We start from the raw sequence: 19,000 nt of genomic DNA, 5'->3' as shown, positions 1-19,000 counted from the left end.
AAAAAAATTTAATTTTGGTGGACAATTATTTTGAAAATGAAAGATTAGCCGCATGTAATAAAAAAAATGGTGACATTTCGGAACGCAACTTTGTTGAGAACAAAGACGTTTCATCGGTCGTTCAGACAGTCTAAGGGACGACGAACCGTCCGAACCCGACGGACATGACCTACTGCCGCAATCGCTGCTGACTAAGCACCAAAATAGTAGTGCTCGACCCATTTTATCGAGCACGCGGGTCTGACCCAACCCGCACCTCCACCCCTAGCTCGCGTCTTTCGCTTCTTAGTCGGTCCAGGCCAGGATCGCGTCTACGACGCGGTCGAATCCGCCTTTCGCTTGTAAGCCACGGTTTATGACGCAAATGCTACGTGAACGGATCGGACTTGTTCTCGAAAAATTCCACGTCCCAGCAGCGGTCAGCAGCCCATTTATTCGTCCCTTTTTCTATTCAACTTCCCGCTTATCCGTATTCAGAAAAGCGCGGAACTTGTGATAATCTCACTACGAAAGTCAAAAGTCAAGCTTTCGCCGGATGTCCGTGTTTCCAGGCCTGGAAAATGAATTTTAAGTGAGCGTCTCAAGGATCATGAATTTTTTATTACCCGCTTCGTTTCAATCAATCGGTGAAATTTTCATGAATTCATAAATCTGGATATTTAAAGCAAACTATCTTAAAGAGTCGCTCCCCAATTGTTTGCGAAAATGCACATTTATTCTCGTCTGAAAATACCTTAGAAACGGATAGATCGAATCAAATGAGATTTGCTCCCTTGGTTTGGCTTCATTCGAATTACAACCGATCAGAATTTGAGTAGAACCAGTTGATATTCATCTGTAAAAATAAAGACGCTTGTAAAAAATTCTCATATTCGCAAATAACGGAAACGACGTCGATTTGGGTGCTTGTTCTTTCAATTTGTTTTCTCCATCCAAGCGTAAATTCCTTCCGAGAGTACGGCTTCAATTGTGTGCCTCTCGAAGCGATTCACCTCTGCCGATCAATTTCCACGCGATTTTTACGTGCACCTAAACCGAGTTTCGCTATTCAGGGAGGAAACTATCGTATAAGACATTAATCGCCGATCTTCAATTACCCCCTGTCTCCCTTCTCCGCCATCCCGTTCACCGCCATACCCTCTTTAAGGCCGGGGGTGCAATTTCCGCGGAGAGAAAAACAAATGTAAACATTGGAATGCCGATATGGGTGCCATGCACCTACAAGAGCCCGGGACATTAGGAAGGCACGTTGAACGGCGAACGCTGCGGAGGAGCGCGAGGCGCCCTCGCCGACGAAGAAGATGCGCGTGCGCCCGCAGGGGGTGAGGGTCACAATACGCCGGGTATATAACCGGGCGGATGCCGTCGGCCTCTAGTCTCGCGTTAACTGGCGTCCCGACGCCCTGCTGTAAGACCGCGAACCCCCTTGGTGCGATTTTTTGGCTGCAGTGACGCTGGTTGGATTTTATTTGTTTGTTTATTTTGGTTGTCCACTTTTCGTACGCGCAAATGGTGCGAAATTGGAACCGGTGGAGCTCGGAATGAGGAATTATTCTCGTTGAAAGAAACCGCGCGGTAAGAGGAGAACATGAGATAAATTCATCCCCATCTGTATATGGTGCGGCCGATCGGTATGGCTGTGGAATCGCTCGGTCAACCGGAGTGAACTTAAGTTTGTGACGCGATTGAAATAATGACAAAATAAATGAAAAATACAACTACAACGTGTGATTACTAATTTTTTTATAATCATACCAACCTGCGTTTAATCTGTGTAAAATATTTGCCGCATGATATACGAGTAAAATATTTTAAAACAGACCAGGTATAATATATGTATAAAAAGAAAATATGTAATTTAAGTTTTGAACCGTACAGGTATAGCACAACTGTGATTAGAATCGTTCTAGCTAATTCCGGCTGTAAAGTTGGTCGATACTTTTTCATAAAAATTTGTTTTTCTTTTCATCCTGCCCGAAATTTGTTTGCATATTATTGAAGAAGAGTAGTTGAAAATTTTTCCGAAAACGTCTTTTTTTCGGCTCGTTAAATAAATCGGTACACCAATTCTCAGGCTCTTCTATTATATGCGGCAGACTTATGACCCGAGTGAGTTAAACTGTAGACGCTTTTCACCCCCTGGAAGTTCCGTTCTTAATGTAGGTCATGCTGCAGCTTACGCCATCCCGGGTAGTCGGGCGACCGGTTTCTGATTTACGGTTTCGCGCGTTTATTCTCGGCCTAGGTTCAAATGCATCTTAATTTTCAATCAGCACGCTCAGCGTTTAGATACGGGGGTTGCACAATTGATGAGCCACCCGCAGCTACGATCAGTTCGTCCGTTATGCAGAAGTTTTATTTTTCCTCAAACTTCTTGACGTAAAGCGATAATCAAATTTCGAAACAGCTCTCCGAATCGATTAAATACGCCACAAGAATGTAAAGCTTTCGGTGTCGTTGAATACCGTCGTTGGGAAGGAAAGATAGAGGATTTACGGTTGGATATGTAAAGCGAAGTACACGTACGTATATTTCGTTTAAAAAAAAGAAAAACCTTAAAAGGATCACGCTTTTTCCTCTAAGGGATCCGGGCGGCGCATCCTAACCACTCACTAGGTTCAATCAACGTGCATCAGGGATGGTGTTTAATTAAAAAGTGAGAAGATTGATATGTGCGATATGAATCCTAACCCGGGTACACACGCCAAACCGGTTCGTTTCATCGGGCGGGAATCGATCCGCGGGTGTGAGAAATAAAAGAAACGAATTCAATTAAGTTCGGAAGTGCTTGGTACACGCGGCTTTCCCGTTGGGGTATTGAAGGATCAGAGGATACACACGTATCGGGGTGTACAATCGAGAAGTAATAATTAAAAGTAAAATAGTGGAAATCACAGAACATTCGAGCCGACACCGCGGCAAGGGTTGTAAAGTAAATCGAACCGTTAATTACAGTCGGCGTCTTTAATTCGTGAGTATAAATGAAACGAGTTTGAAACCTCGGGGGTGATAAGGGATATTCAAACGAACCGACACCGTCGAACCGCCGTGCGAATATTACGGTCAAGTTCTCATCAAGACTCCAATCGACGTCCAAAGGTTACCGTTCAATTCACGAGGGTGAAAAATCCACCCCACGTACGAAAACCGTGCGGAATATCGCGCCGTGAGAAGCATGAACGGTTCTCCGGTTTGCCGTTTCAGTGTCGTGTTCGGCGAACGCGGCGAGCAACCGAGTGTCGCGCGGTAGAGCGAAAGATGAGACGCAGAAACAACGGGTGCTGCTGCCTCCAGGTGAAGAGGTCGGCACGCTCCTCTTGCGGCGACCCCGAGAGCGCCGAGCCACCCGGATGGTGCGTTTACGTCGCGGTCGCTCTGGTGGCGACAGGGTGCTACCTGAACGCGCTTGGCGGCGACTTCGTGCACGACGACATACCGGCGATCGTCAGGAACAAGGACGTGCTGGCCTCAAGCTCGGTCGCCAACATCCTGAGGGACGACTTCTGGGGCACCCCGATGCAGGATCCGAACAGCCACAAGAGCTACCGACCTCTGACCACTTTGACCTTCCGGTAAGTCGACGGGACGAGAAGTCTTTTTTGTATTGCCAGGTGGCGATTTTTCCCGAGTTTCACAGAGACGTTATCCTCCGCGGTTTAAGATCACACCTTTGTTCTTGCAGCGCATCTCTTCTTAGAGGGAAAGCACTCAATTAACGTTGAAGCGGTCTTGCGTCGTCGAGTATATTGGGCTTGGTTTTTAATTAATCCTATTTATCAGGGTTTCGAGTCCTCCTCAGCGGCAGAGAATGAGAGAGAACCTCGAGAATCACGACTTTGTGTGCAAACTGACAGGGCTGTGACATAGTCGTAAGTTTGTTTGAACAGGTACGAGTGCCCGGTGCGAGGCGCAGAGCGGGGTGTGAAAGTGGCGGGTTAAATTATCCTGGTCACTTTTACAAAACTGTTCTTCTATCGGAGGAGGTATTCCGTTCCCTCTTGGGCTTAAGCCGACTTTCCTCCTTCTTTTGCTTCTTTTTTACTCAGCGGGGTCTTTTTTTACTCCTCATTTTCCTCTCTTTCTTCTCGGCCTCTTTTGATCCCCGGCATCGTGATCTTTTCCACCTAGTTGAGTTTACTACGGAAAGAAAGACTGTTTGCGCGTTTACTTTGTGGATCAAAAGTCTCTGTCAAGCGACATGCGCCTTTTTATTAGCAGCATTAGATAAAGCTCGTTTGGCAAGGTAAGCTCGCTGATCAAGATCGTTTTGCTTTGATGAGTAATTGGCATTTGCGCTTTTCACACCGGTGAGCCGAAGCTGTTCTCAATCCCCGGTATCATTTTTACGAACCGTTTCACGTGCTTTCCAAATATTTCCCCCTCGAGCAAAACACCCAGATTAGTCCAGATATGTCCGTGTAATTTCTTTTTCTCTTCTTTCTCGTCAGGACACTGAGAGCCCTCAAAGTTTTCTCTTCGTTGGTCCGAGCTTGATCGGCTGATCTCAAAGTTCAACGGGATCAGGACGTCAGAGACTCGGAGGAAAATGTCGCGTCGCTTTCATCTCAGAAGCGCGCTGCTAGGTTCAGACTTATGAGCTTCGGGCGTATTATGACAAAGGAGGAGAAGGGGGAGGAGTAAGAGGACGGGAGTTTCGGTCATTCGAATATGTCCGAAAAATATCGCGTAGAAAAACCGTAGACGTGCCTTGAGCGTCTGGTTTACCGTGCAGCTCAAACTCGTTCCAGCTGAAAATAATCGGAATCACTGCAGCCACTGTACCGAGTGTTTCGCAGAAATTGGCCTGAGCAGAAGCGTGACTTGCGGCTGAATTGGAGACGCCCCGAAACTTCCGGCCTGATACACAATAGCGTCGTATCTCTTCTTCCCTTTCGCCGATCTGCTCCTCGACATTTCTTCCGGTTGGTGTAACACGACGTGCGTCATACAATGCCTCGGTATAAGTAGGCACTGCGTGCCACGTCCGCTCGCGCATTGTCAACGAATAGACGAAGCTCCGTTTCATCCGCCAAGTTGAACAGAAACTAGACATAAACGGGACGTACGGCTTGTTTATCGTTCCTACTACCACTCATTACGGCAGCCAAAATATCGTTCGGGTTCTTTCATGTTTGGCACATCAGCCAGCGGCCCGTTTCGGAAAGCTCAGGCCAGCAAAAATCCCCCCAAGACATTCAACCCCGCGAGCTATATGCCTGTGACAATAAGTCTCGTGTAGTGTGACCCCGAAGATGAGTATCCGTTCATTCGAACTTCACGACGTGACGCATAGCTCCACACGACTCGAATTTTCATACGAAATATCTTCCGAACGGATGTCGACCCGCAGGGATGCCCTTTGGATTACGAATTCCAAAACGGAAGTCGCGAGGATCATGCGCATTCTTACGTGCTGGGATCCAACAATGTACTCCGTACCGCTTCGGTCTTTTTCGGTTTTGCAGATAGATGGAGCCTGCGTTCTTCGTTGCGTATTTTTTCTGGAAAGTGAGACGCTTCGATTGGCAAGTTTAATAATTGGCTCAAATTGCATAGAGGATAATTTCCACAGTATTTTGGAGTCGGTGGTGAAGAATTTATTGTCTAAATTGATACCAGACGTATTTTTTGAAATGAACTCGTTCATTTTCGGTAACTAGTGCCTCAACAAAATTTTTCAACCAAAGTTTTAACGTAATCGGATGATGAGTATTTTTTTCTTCTTTGAACGTAGCATTTTGAATTGGAAAATTTTGAGGTTGAACTCTGACCGTGCAGCCTTAGAAATCTTCGAGGTTATGGTATTATAGTAAGAGTTGCATTTGTCATCCGTAATTCTGAATACCTGATTGATGATATTATTGCAAAAAATTTCCCGTGAGTTCATACCACTGCCTGCGCCGCGGTTTCAGAGAAGAAATCTCCTTACTTTGCCGCCTGTTCCTCAGAATACGCAGGTGTAATATCCTGAACCTCTATCAAAATGTGCGTTTTGGCTCCACAAAAAAGGGAAACCAAAGCCTAAGCCGGATGCTAGAATCGCATTGAAGTTCAGCTCGGGAAAGTTGTGCAGTTTCAGTGGCATAATATTAGGGGGATGGTGGTTTGTAGTAGGTCAGGATTTTGCGAGAGGAAGCACTCTCGTTATTAACCTGAGGCCCCTCTCTTTTTCTACCTATACGTATATCCGGACCCGCGGTGGATGTAAGCCAGTCAGCGAAGACCATCGCTCTTTGCTTGGTTTCCCCGTAACCCCCTCCCTAGCATCTCTTCTCATCTTTCTTCCCTCAGTTTTCTTTAAGACATACACCTACTTCCGTTTAGTACCCGGCGTTTCGTAGTCGTTGGAATATCGATATGTTCGTACGGTTTACGTATACATACAGACTACATGCGGAAAGTTCTGGCATTTTAGAAACCCGGCAGCACCGAGTTCCAAGCTCGCTAAATCCTCGGAGATTCGAGAAGACAAAACGGTCCTCTGAGAATTGACGCGAATCGTTTCTACCCGCTGTCTTATTAATGGAGGCCCGCTTTTTGCCAGACAAAGACGTTCTCCGAGCACTGGATACAATTTTTTCGAAACGTACGCTTACACGCCGCTTCTGATACGCAGATATCGTGGATAAAAAATCTTCAACAAGGATAAAATTGCAAGTGGTATTTTCTCGTCTCCGCAGTCTTCCACGTTTAAATCCACGATATTTCAGGGAATACGGTACATGTATATCTCCTGACTCTCCGGGTAATCGTTCTTTCCAGTGCCGCCAAGGGTGCCTAACCACCTCGGTAAATTTAGGAAAAGATTGGGCGACCCGGGACGAGTCAGGGTCGCGGGTTTCTTCGCAACGGAATTATAAACGCGGTAAAAAACTGTGGGTAGAGAGACTGAGAGAGGTAGGCTAATTATTTTGCAAGAAGTGACTCGGCAAATTACAATTAAAATTGTTACCATTTCATGCGTACTCGAAAACAGGGTCCGAGACTAATATAATATGACTTTGGAATATTTACAGAAATGAACAAAGTTTAATTTATGCCGGGTCGTAGCGTCAAGGTGAAACACGAATCTTCATTTCATTTAAGCGGCTCGGCTTCAGCTCCTTTCAAGCTTCGAGCCTAGAGAACATTGTCGCACCTTTCGAAAGCTCTTAGGTTTGACGCACCCACCTCCCCTTTTCTTCGAGTCGCATTAGTTCAACAAAAGAGATGCGTCGAGGGTGCAGCGTTCCAAGAGCAAGGCGAGAAATCAAACCGTGGCCACAAAAGGTATGCAGAGGTGTATAATACACAGCCGACTTCAGCCGGAGGCGGACGTAGAGAAATGGCACCGGATGCACGCCCCGAATCGCCGGATTGCCGGTAGGTTCTCCGGATCCGGGATTTTATTCAGGTCCCGGCGTCAGAGAGTCGGCGTTTCGCGCTGCATCCATCGACAAGTTCTTTCGCCGAATCAATATTTTATTAGACTGACTCGTGAGCACAATGCCCAATGGCCGATCCCCAGAAGAAGCGCGGAAGTCACTCTCTCGCTCCGGACTTTGCAGACTTTGTCACGTTCGCGACACCTTCGCATTCAAAAGCGGAGATGCTTGCCGGAGAGTTGAAAAAACTTTTTTCAACAAACCGAAGGTAAAAATGTATGTTTCGAGCATCGTCCGCTCCGCTCCCATCTCGCCAGTTTTATTCACGGAATTTCATCACCGTATTCCTATTTATAGAAACTCATTGATATTTGCAGTTTTCAATCGGTCGACGTTTTCCAGGAATCAAATACTTTGCAATTTATACATACGTATACGTGGCGTATGATGTGCGTGGTTATTGGAACAATTCCATAGCCCGGAACTGTATCAATTTGTACCCAAAAGACAAACCTCACGATGTGATATAACCCTAGCTTTGTGCTAATTGTAAGTATGATTTGTTAGAAAGTGAAGTTCGTAAGGGATTTTTTCCTGCTTATTACGGGCAATCCCGTACGCGATTTCTTATTATCACAAATGCGCGCTTTCCAAGCACGCGATCAATTTTCGCACGAAATATAAGTACACCCCGGCCGCAACTTTCACGCAGAAAATTATGCCTGTGTACGTCGCTAAGATTACACGTTGAGATATTATCGAGGGGTTGGATGGAAGAAAAAAAAAATTGAAGAATACAAGAAAAAAAAAAAAAAATAGAAGAACCAATTTAAAGCGGGAAAAGTGAAAGAAAAAACCTTTAATTACTGAACCACAAAGGTGACCGACATATTTTCATCTCAAGTGACGAAAAATTGAGGTCTCTTAGTCGATAAAATCAATAAAATCCGACTCACTCAAGATGAAGAAGCTGTATTTCATCCGCATGACCAAAGAATTCACCAAAGCCTCTAATTGGATGAAGTTGCTACTTGGTAATCCAACGAGCGCACAGAGTAAGCAGATAGGAATATTCTGCGACTACGTGACGATACGCGTGACATACTAGCTCCTTCTTCGACCGCTTCTATCAACGAGGCGAGGTACGGTTAATTACTTAATTACCTTGACGTAATTAGCTAGAGTCTGAGGGTGAACTTGAGGCGTTGATTGACAGATCGTCAAGTTCCCACACCTGTCGCTGTAGCCGCGATTCTTCCTCTCTTGCGAATCAAAGTTTATTCCGATTAGTTCACGAAAAAAATGGCAGCAAAAATGTTTTACTTTTTTTTTTTTATATCTTAAACGAGAAAACATTTCGTATTTGTATTCCCCTGCAGAGTCACGCGACCGCATCTTGAATATATGTATTATTTTTCGTGACTTTGATCCCTCACTAAAGCCAGTCCCTCAGTCCCTTCCACGACGGAATAACTTCATATTTTCTGCCGGGGGAGGGAGCAAGAAGCTCCGTATTAAATTCAAACAGCATTCCGTTCCTTTTTCTTCTACCCGTCATGCGTCCCACCGCTGCCACCAAACTGCAGGAAAACGTATGAATAATAACACGCGTAGGCGAAGGTAAAGAATTAACGTGAAAGCTTTCACATAACAAATGTAATTTTCACCAGAGAATGAAAAAGAAAATGGAGTAAAAAAGCAATGAACAAGGGTTGAAAAAACGAAACAAAGAGGGTCGCGCTCGAAACCGAATAACGCCTAGGCAGAGAGAAACATCGTCTCGGTCACGAAATGAGCGGGGCTCTCATTTTCCGTATTTCGAACGAAGACAACGACGCAGCGGTGGGCTGGTTTATTCAATTTCCAATTTATGTACCTCCATATTTCTCAGGCTCGCGGTTTGTTTGCGAGGGGTTGTTGGGTCCACCTTGAGAATGCTGCGTAGGTTGCGTCTTCCTACTTTCTTTCTCTCTCCTCCTCCCCCAATCTTCACCTCGCTTCCCTTACGTCCGCATCTTATACTCCTCGTGCTCCGGGAAAAAGGACTCTGCGGGAACATGTTTCCGTTAGTTGATTTCTCGAGTGCGTACGTGCGTGCGTGTCTCGCATGCGAGAGGAGGAAAGTTTGGCCATACCTGGTTACACCAACGCTCTCCACCTTCCCGTATAACTCTCCGTCCCCGCGTTCTTTCCTCGGACGAACTTTCCCAAAATGTACCGGCGGGTCAACAAATCCTATTTTCTTCAATTTCATTCAGTTATACCTACATTTTTATTACTTGCGATAGCATATTGTTGAATTTTGCTTCTGTTCGTACGATCATTCTATTACGGTGTGAAAGTGGCTGAACAAGAAATTTGCGTGATCGAATACGGAAGGGAAAAACTTTCACAACGATGAAAAGCAAACACGATTAAGGCTGAGAAGCCGTAAGAACAATAAAAATTTCGATCTGTAATTTCTACTCTGTACGAAATAGTTACCAAGCCGAGCATGAAGCCGGGTAATAATTCAGTTGAATTTAGTTCCCTGACCGCACAGATTTCTTTACGACATTTTTACACGAGCTCAAGTTAAACACGCACGCGATTCTTTCAAGTACACACCGACCGCGGCATATCGGCCGTATCCCAAAGTCCCGCAGAGCACTTTGCTCGGGCGTAAAAGATGCGAGAGGAGGACAAAACAGGGCACTCAGGTCAGACGAGACAGTCAATTTTTACCCGTTTAACACCCTCGACCATCAGTTTTGATCATAAACTGGCCGCGTGTCCTCTACACTCATCATTCATCGCCGGATGTCCGGTTCCGATATATACGTCACGTAAGATATTACGACGTTGAGGACCGACTTGATTAAATCATGTGACTGAACGATCGATTACACCGTTTGTGGCGAGCGGCACGACAGCAGCCGGTGAGATGACGAGACCATTAAAGGAGCAGTTAGCCGCCTTTAGTACCTCAATTCAATGATTTGTTACCACGGAACCTGCAACTTTCGCTCGAAGAAGAAGAAAAAGAAGGAATTGGCTGTGTTTGGTACCTTGACTCAATCGTTTGGTACTATGGCGGCTGCACTTTCTGCTAAAAAAAAGCAGTCGGCTACTTTTGGTACTTCAATTCGGTAGTGTGGTACCATGGACGCCAATGTCTCAGCGGGTTGAACGCGACGAACGCAACTGCAAAGTTGCGGTCCATCCGCGAATCCGATCAGTGGAAGAGAAAAACGTGGCCGTATCATACGGCGCGAGGATTACGGCAGGGGTTGAGAATGAATAACGAAGTTAACAAAAAAAAAAGGTGGAGGGAAGGTAAGCGCGAACGCCATTTGTCGGGAGACCGCAACCGTGTCGTGTAACAAAGTCGTTACAGGAAGCCCTCATTAACCGGGAATAATTTCAGCCCGAGTATAATCTGCGGGGCCTGTACGTTATGCCGCATTGAAATCGCGGACACGGCAGGCACCGAGGCAGTTATCGTCTGCAGGGGCGGCTTTTCCCCATCTGACAAACACAAACAGCACAGCCAACACGCATATTTACTCGGCATCGGTCGGTTCCCCGCCTTTTTCTTCTTTTGCCAACCCCGCGTGGCGGCGATTACCCGGTGAAAAATTCCAGCCTTAAACCCCCGCGAGATAGTGTCTGCGGTTCGTGGTCCCTTTGAGGTCGCGCTGAGAGCAATCTGCTCAGCCCTTCGGGGGCTTCCAGTTCGTTCGGTAGCCAACGGCGAGCATTGACAGCCAATAAGCCATCCATCTAGTGGAGTTGGGGTCGGGGCCCTATTAGAGCCGCGTCTTAGCCGAGGCAGTTCTCGGCTCTCTCGCTTTATTCCTCGAGCGCTAAACGAGCCCAAATAAATTGCCGGTCTCGAAATGTGGTCGCAATTTTTACTCCGTATTTGATTTTATTTTTCTCTCTGTTTCCTTGTTTCGTCTTATACGTATTTTATCGTCTGGGCCTCTGCACCAGCTTGCGGATATACGCGACAATTTCGAAGAGGTGAGAAAAGCGATACATTTTTTTTTTTTTTTCTCTTTTCTTTTGCCAAAGTTTCGATAACCTGGTTTTCTCTCCCTCCCTCTCTCTCTCTTCCACCTTATTCACTTTCTCCTCTCTATTCCCAGGCATTATTTGTCGGTAAGTGAATCTCGCCGCTTCTAGATTGGATATGTCAAGCTTAGTCTTTATCTGATTTGTTAGCGTCGAATGAATCGAGTTTCTCGATTTATCCGGCGCCGAAAGGGTGCGTAATTTTCCATTATCATTCCTCCCGATATTTGCCTAACTCGCCAGCTCCTCGTGATCGAATTGCCATTACCGTTCAGCATCGAGAATCATCACGGTCCGAAATTTTCCACCCTTGCGAAAGTTTTCTCGACTCTCACCCAGTGCGAGCGCAACGCTTATAAAGTGTACCGCGAAGGTTTGAAAAGTTTTTTTTTTTTCTGTTTACTTTTTATTGTCTCTTACAAGGAAATACAACTCTGCACATCAATATTGATCCGATGAAATAACGACCCGAATACGTGTAACAATTCTCGAGCGACTGTGAAACCGTGAAAAATTATCATTATTATCATCATTATTTCGATATCATCCACTCATTAATTTAACGCGACCGTTAGAGAGGTGGAGTTTCGGGGCTCGGACGTAAAAAAAATTAAGTATCAATTTATTCCAACTGTTATTATATACGCGATGCCTTTCATTCGCAGATTGCACGCATGGGGTTCGAGTATGACGGAGCTCGAGCACCAGTCCATCGATATTTGTCAAATGCGAAGAGTGCGCCGTTGTATCGAGCAGGTACTCGAACGGTCGCGAAATAATCTTTTCAATTCCACCCTCGCCTCGCTTCGTCGTCCCTCCATCCCTGCTGAACCCGGCAGATAACGAGGCAATATGTATCTACATTGTTCTGGTGTTCAGGGAGTTTGAACGGAGCCGAGATATGCGTTGTTCAAACCAAAATTGGTACTTTAACCAGCTCATCACCGCTCTTCATGCTGTTCACGGTCAGTTCTATTCCCTCTAAACTCTCAGCCCCGTAGTTTTTGCCACCGCAACTAAGCTCCCTCAAAGAACTAACAACCGGCTCATCAACTCGCTGCCCGGAATTTGCCCGCACCAATTCCCGTCCCGTAATACAGCGGGTACGAAAAAAGGTCCTGTTATCATGCATGTTATCCTTGTTTGGGTTGGACTTAGTGCTTGTAGTTTTTACCGGCTGAACTTTGGTGGCCATTGGTACAGGAAAACCGCTGTTTATTTCACGGAACAAGCGATCGGATTGCAAAGAATATCCCGAATTTGTCGTATTTCATTACAATTTATGAAAAATAAATTCGCAGCCGTTCGTCCGATTTCGGTAATTCTTGTAACGCATGAAAATGAATTTACGATCGGTGATTATAATACCGAAGGACTTTGCCGTACATATACGTTGTTTTATTATACCTCGTTGGTATACTAAACGAGTATCTGTCACCGGTATTATAGGCGTAATAAATTTTGTATTATGGGGTAATAGATATTCATGATCCTGTGATAAATTTTTATCTCACAGTGGAATAGTCGCAGGTACGCAGGCGTGACGGTGTAACGGTCGTGACGAAATTCGAGAAAGAATTCACGCGCGCACCGTTCAATCGGTGATTTTAGTGCCCGATCCGCGAGCGTGCATGTCTACGTACGTAAAAGTTTAAATCTGATCTTCCGATTGATACGCACGAACACGAGAGGCAGGCTGTATTAACTCGCCCATTAAACCCGAAATGCGCAGAGTCCGACAAGCGCTGTGCTGCAGACACTCGCATGTAATAGCAGCGGCACTGAATCACTGCCAGGTATAATACAACATCGTTCACAAGTCGTGGAGGAAGTTTAAGATAATTTTAACTCAATGTTTCCGTGCCGGTGACCTTAAACACGAAATTCCTCCTCGGTTTGTGACATTTAACTTAACCCGGCACGCACCTCCTCCCCCTCTTTCCGCAGAACGTTATACGCCACTACGCAGTGGGGTAATTATTTTAATACTTCGTTTGACAATTATCGATGGTTTGGACGCCTTGTTGTCGCCACGTACCCTGAAGATTCGTCATTCGATAAACAGTGCGTAACACGCGGAAGCGCGAATTAGGTTAGGGATTTACGGCTACTCGGTGGTCAATTACATATTCGAGGTTTTGGAAAATTTCCAATACAATTTCGGGTGTTAAGTCTCACCGGGCTTCTAGGACTGCATCGAATATGTATGAGCCCAGGGGCTCTCCGGAACACTTTTGGTGAAAAAAAATAACTCTAAAAGCGTTGGAAAAAAATATTTCTAAAAAACTGATGAGTGTGTTTTACAACTGAATCAGTAATCAAATCGGAGATGCGGTATGTGTTATAATAGATTTTTAACAGATATGAATATAAAATAAATGATTAAAAAGTAGAGGTGACGATGAAGAAATTTTAAAAATGGAAAAACAAAAACGAAGTCCCACTTTGAACCATGCGTGAAAATGTTTCATTTCGAAGCCAAATGTTTTTTTTTCTTGTTTGTTAAAATATCGATTTGGGTGTTTTTGGGATAGGTTTAAAAAATTATAGAGTGAAGAGGAGTGATTCGAAACAGTTGAAATAAAATTCTAGGAAGCTTTTCAGGGGTCGTACTAACGTAGAAAAAGTCCTTGGTGAAATTAAAAAATATCATGGTCAACCGTTTACTGAGTCGGCGTGGAAAGCCCAAAAATACTCGACCTCGTTTCAGTTTTGTCAGCAATCTGTTTGCCCATTTCAGATTGAGATAATCGACCGATGAATTGAAAATGGGAGGCTTCGTATCACGACAGCCTGAAAAAACAGACATTACGCTGCGTGACACGTACATACGTGGGCATGTGAAGGTTACATTTCACCCCATCGCGTGATTTTGGTGTATTTGAAAAACAGAGATCTGCCCGATTCGGCATATCCTGCTTATCTGCGAAAACCGGGGAATTGGAATTCCAACCTTCGAGCCTAAATATCCAGATCTCCGATTCGTGCTGTATCGCCAGTTATACGTTTCCTGTTTGTGTTCCCATTTTGCTTCACGTTATCTCGTAATTCCTCCGTTTTCCGTTCACTCGCCAAAATTTACGTCCAAGTTTCGTTTCTGTCACCCAGAGAATTCTGTCCGTAATTACAACTCTCCAAGCACTATTTCCAGACACGTGGTACCGAAAATCCCAAGACTTCAAATATCAAATCGGAAATCTCAACATGGACCCCAAGCACTTTTCCTTATTAGGTTGAATTGCAAAATTCGCAGAATTCCGGCAGGTTCCACGTAATAAAGTAATGCGGGTCGCATAATAATGTCGCATTTACGTAAGTAAATTCCGGCTTGTTACTCGATGAGAAACCGCTTTCTCATTCTCTTCCCGTTTTCTCTCTCGTCGCGGAGGGTCGGCGGGGAGTCGGAAAGAGATACGTTGAGGGGTTAAGCGGGGGGGGGGGGGGGGGGGGCGAGGGGAAGGACGAATTTGCATTTATTTAGAAGTAATAGGTGGATTACAGCTGCTCGCCAAATTTCGAGCCTTTTGATGTAAATGGAGATAATTACGCCGTCTCCGGGACACCAAACCTTGTTACCTGCGGAGTTACGGCTCAAGGTTACGTATCGGGGCGAGCTCAACTTTTCCCGATTTTTCCACCCCTCGATCATGTCCGTTGGTTACGAGATGCACGAATTAACATCCCTGGAGGATGAAGAGCTGGAAGCAGATCTTCGAGTTGATTAGGAAGAGTACAATTTAGTTTAAAATCCTGAAAATATACATAACAGGTCCTGCAGAACTGAAGATACAATTTGGTATCGTCTTGTGGAGCATTGTTGCTATTTATTCCCGATCGAAGCAACGATCTCTTCCCCGAAGGAAAGGAGACGCGATTTTAGTTTACGAATCTCAAATTTGTGCGGTACGTACACGTACAGCAGGGTGTGCACCTATGTTTATGCATACCTCGTTAACGATTGACGAGAGTACACGAGAACGGTGATGGAAATGACGCTGTAGTCGTTACCGGGAACTCCTTTGAATCAGTCGAGACGCAGGAAGCGCCCCTTGATTTGTATGCCGTAACCGAATTCTCTACGAATAGGCGTACAGACAACCTGCAATAGTTCAAAGACGGTCCTTCGCGCGCCGTACCTGAAACAATCCGAGTGTTCGCGTATTTTCATGCCTCAAAAGTGGTTCAACTGGAGTTACGTAACCATCCCGCTTCTCGTTCGAAGAGAATCGTCATCGTCATCGAGACAAGCGTACGGACGCGATACAAGAGATGAGATAAACGGCGAAATAAATCGCGGGGTTGAAATTGCTCCCGAGACTGACGCAAGAAACCGTTGAGTGAATGTTCTCCCCTGTAAACAAGGGCTTAAGTAATAAACTTGGGCGAAGACAGCGGGTCTGGGATTAAGCGGCAGGGTCTACCTTTAAATCATGGAAGATCGCCGGAGGAGCGTTATATACATACATACATACATACATATATATACATATATATATATATATATATATATATATATATATATATATATATATATACATACGCCTTAGGTATCCACAAATCTCAAAGGCACAGTTTCACGGCTATCTGCACTGTCTGGAGGCCCGGGGTGCAATCGAGGGGCCGGCGAAGATAACCTCCGGCAACTACCTTAGTTAGCTAAGCTCCCTGTCACCCCCCCTAAGCTCGTTTTATCTCTTCCGGCACAACGTCTGCGAGGGTTATTCTTTCAATGATAGTAATGATAGCTTAGATCGCGTGATATCGCGATTCGCAAAGCGTTTTCCTTTCAACATCGAGCGATAAATCCATTCTCAACTTATACATTTTTCCCTTTCTTATTCAATTCCGCGTTGTTCCTCCTATTTACGCTGTTTCGGAAACAAAGTCCCTTCGACACGATCGTTGTTCCACTGCCGTGTATTTCCGTCACACGCAGCCCTTTTGGTTGAGTGGAAACTGCGGTAGTTGGGTCAAGTTTCCTGTCCTACTCTTCGGTTTCATTTCCTTGGTTTTCTTACTGCTTTTGTTTTTTACTTTTCAAGCTTTAGCGAGGGAATTACGTGTATAAATATACATCAATATCCTTTCGGTGCTTGTGTACACGCGTAAAATCGTTCGAAGGAAGTCAGAAAAAGAGACCGAAAGAGAAAATCCTGCTGATTTCTCTCTCGCGAAACTGGCAGAGGAAGTTCCAACTTTTTGCTCGTCAGCTTCGTTAGCTCGTGAAATTATAGCCCCTTACGTTGCAGTCCATGAGGTAAAAGTTTACCACTGAATCGGACTAGTGTATGAGATGAAAAAAGAGAAGAGTAAAAAAAAAAAAAAAAAAACAGAGGAAAAAGTTACAGTGGAACCAAAAAAAGGCAAAGTGAACGTAGAAAAGAAGAATGGAAATAAAGAGAATCGCTGCTATCGGTTTGCATTTTGACTAAGAATCTGTATAAGTGAGTTAAAAGCATTGTGAAAGATTCGTTCCTCCCGTCGCATTGTGGGAAAATGATTCTCAATTACTGATCCTTCTCTCTCTGTTCAATATTTTAAATTGTTGCATTCTTCCGATTTTTCTCCAGGCAGAAAAGAACCGGCGTGAGACGAGAGAATGTAACGAAGCGAAAAGCTTCAGCCGGGAGTTAAATTTATGTATGTGTATTTTAATGTACCGGGCTGAGAATCGGAATGAAGCTGAAAAATTAGAAGAAGAAAAAGTAGAAGAAGAAGAAGGAGGATCGCTTTTTTCGAGAATGGACAAGGGCGCGGAGAATCGCGCTTGCTTGCTAGTCTGTATGGTCAATTAATATTAATTAAGAGACTCCGGGAATAAAGAATATGCCGCCGGAACTCAGAGGGGGAAAGAGAGAAAGAAAACGGGGTAATCTGGTCACTTTCCTCGTGATTATTCATCGTTTTAATCTCACTCACCTCGCTTGGTAGGAACAATGGGACTTCGTTGTCTCCTCATTATCATCATCGTCGTCATCCGACTCTTCATCAGCTTTGCGGAATTTTCATTCAGCTCTTCCGAGTTCCGGGAAACGGGATTTCCTAGTTTGGAATCCGGGCTGTTGTCGTGCGGCAGCAGCCGAACCGAATCGTGAAAAAATACACAGATACGTTCGGCGAAAGGACGCGACTGTTTGAATTGCCTCCGGTTGTAGTTCCGACAAGATTTTTCCAGCTTTAGGTAGGATCCTTTGTCCAATTCTCGAGTAGGTAATCGAATCAACTCTCGTCAACTGTTGCGTGTCCGTATCGTCCTGGGTTCTTGTGTCAAAGGCCTTCAAAGTGCTGAAATACGAAACAGTAAATTCGATTTTCACGTTACATGCGTTCTGACGTATGAAATAAAAATTCACCCCCTCTCAAGATCGCGCCGGATATTTCGAGCTACTGGAACGGGGTAAATTTTGTAAGTGAAATAGACACCTTATATCTACGTACAGACCTCACAATTTGTCTTGAGACAATTTGTCGACCTCTCGAGTGATTCGAAACTAGTATAATATAATGAGGAGAATACCGCGTACAGATCCCGATACCCATATTTTACCGGCATTTTAACACAGATGCAAACACTTTTTTCGGTGGGGGTTATCCTCTCGCTGGTCGACTTTATCAATCACCAGAAAAAATCCTCCGCGCGGTGCTCTACGTTATCATCGTTTTTGGTAAGAAACCATTTCGGTGTCGGGATCTATACGCAGAACTCTTCGTATCATACTACATTCGAACGTCGACAGTTTTCCCGAGGTTAAATACGTCAGCCTAAAGTTTTGATGGAAAAATCTACACTCGTGCCACAAAAGAGAGAAATAGGAAGAGAGCGAGGGAGTCGCGTTACGTATTCGTTAATTTGGAACGGACACGGAGTGTCAAACGGATCTGAACGAGCTGTAATGAGAAATCGATGCGAGGTAGCCGTGGGGATAAAACGTAGTCGCAAAGGTACTCGAGCTGTGTTGCACGTAGAATTGTTGAATGGTTTCAAAACTCGAGTGGAAAACCTCGAGGACGCGTTTACACGCGTGTTACACGAATAAATAATCACCCCATTTGGGGTAAACGGATTCGCGCTGCGATCCGACGGAATCAGAAGCCGCGACTGATTCGAAAAAAATTTCCTGGGAACGATGGAACGGAGAAAAATACACGTATGCTTTTCACTCAACCATATATTTATATTGCCGTGCATCGATACTTCATGGCTCGTAAAAACGCCTCGTCGAACCAGAGGAAATGTATTTTTCGCGTCATGGCATTTCATCGCAGGCATTGAATGTAGTGATTTTTAAAAGACATTTGCGAACGAATCGTGTTCGAAAAATGGCGAGGTAGCGCTTTGTGTGGCGCTGTTTAAAAATAGAAATATACAAATACGCGTCCTTGTGAAAATGAAAAATTTAATCAACCAGGAATAAAATTGCGTCTGTGAAGAGGTATAATATGAGTTTACTCTGAGAAACGCAGGTTCATTTGCGTTATAATAATTTTATGAAACGCTCGATTCTGTGAAACGGGAATCAAAATTACTTTATGTAAACTCATCGATCTTTGATATACGATTTCAATTATTAGGGTCCATG

General features: G+C 44.8%; 2 protein-coding genes across 4 annotated transcripts in view; one reads left to right on the top strand and one right to left on the bottom strand.

Moving 5' to 3' along the window:
• The first annotated feature begins 1,389 nt into the window (after window positions 1-1,389).
• LOC124306745 (protein O-mannosyl-transferase TMTC1-like) overlaps window positions 1,390-19,000 on the top strand; it is a 145,513-nt gene continuing 127,902 nt past the window's right edge. The window contains exons 1-2 of one of the 3 annotated variants that reach the window (XM_046767703.1): window positions 1,390-1,825; window positions 2,584-3,572. In XM_046767703.1, coding sequence (XP_046623659.1) covers window positions 3,259-3,572 — 314 coding nt within the window. In that variant the 5' untranslated portion in view covers window positions 1,390-1,825; window positions 2,584-3,258. Of the gene's footprint in view, window positions 3,573-19,000 lie in introns of all 3 variants that reach the window. The other 2 variants (XM_046767702.1, XM_046767701.1) reach the window with 2 other exon arrangements.
• The window catches only part of LOC124306746 (myrosinase 1-like), a 43,256-nt gene continuing 33,130 nt past the window's right edge, over window positions 8,875-19,000 (bottom strand). The window contains exons 10-12 of the mRNA XM_046767705.1: window positions 17,340-17,705; window positions 9,241-9,411; window positions 8,875-8,944 (exon numbers count right to left, since the gene is read on the bottom strand). The gene's annotated coding sequence lies outside the window, so the exon portion shown is untranslated. The remainder of the gene's footprint in view (window positions 8,945-9,240; window positions 9,412-17,339; window positions 17,706-19,000) is intronic.

Source organism: Neodiprion virginianus, chromosome 6 (assembly GCF_021901495.1).
Source record: "Neodiprion virginianus isolate iyNeoVirg1 chromosome 6, iyNeoVirg1.1, whole genome shotgun sequence".
Classification (NCBI taxonomy): Eukaryota; Metazoa; Arthropoda; class Insecta; order Hymenoptera; family Diprionidae; genus Neodiprion; species Neodiprion virginianus.
Note: the sequence above shows the minus strand (reverse complement) of the source record. Positions and strands in the feature narration are given on the sequence as shown.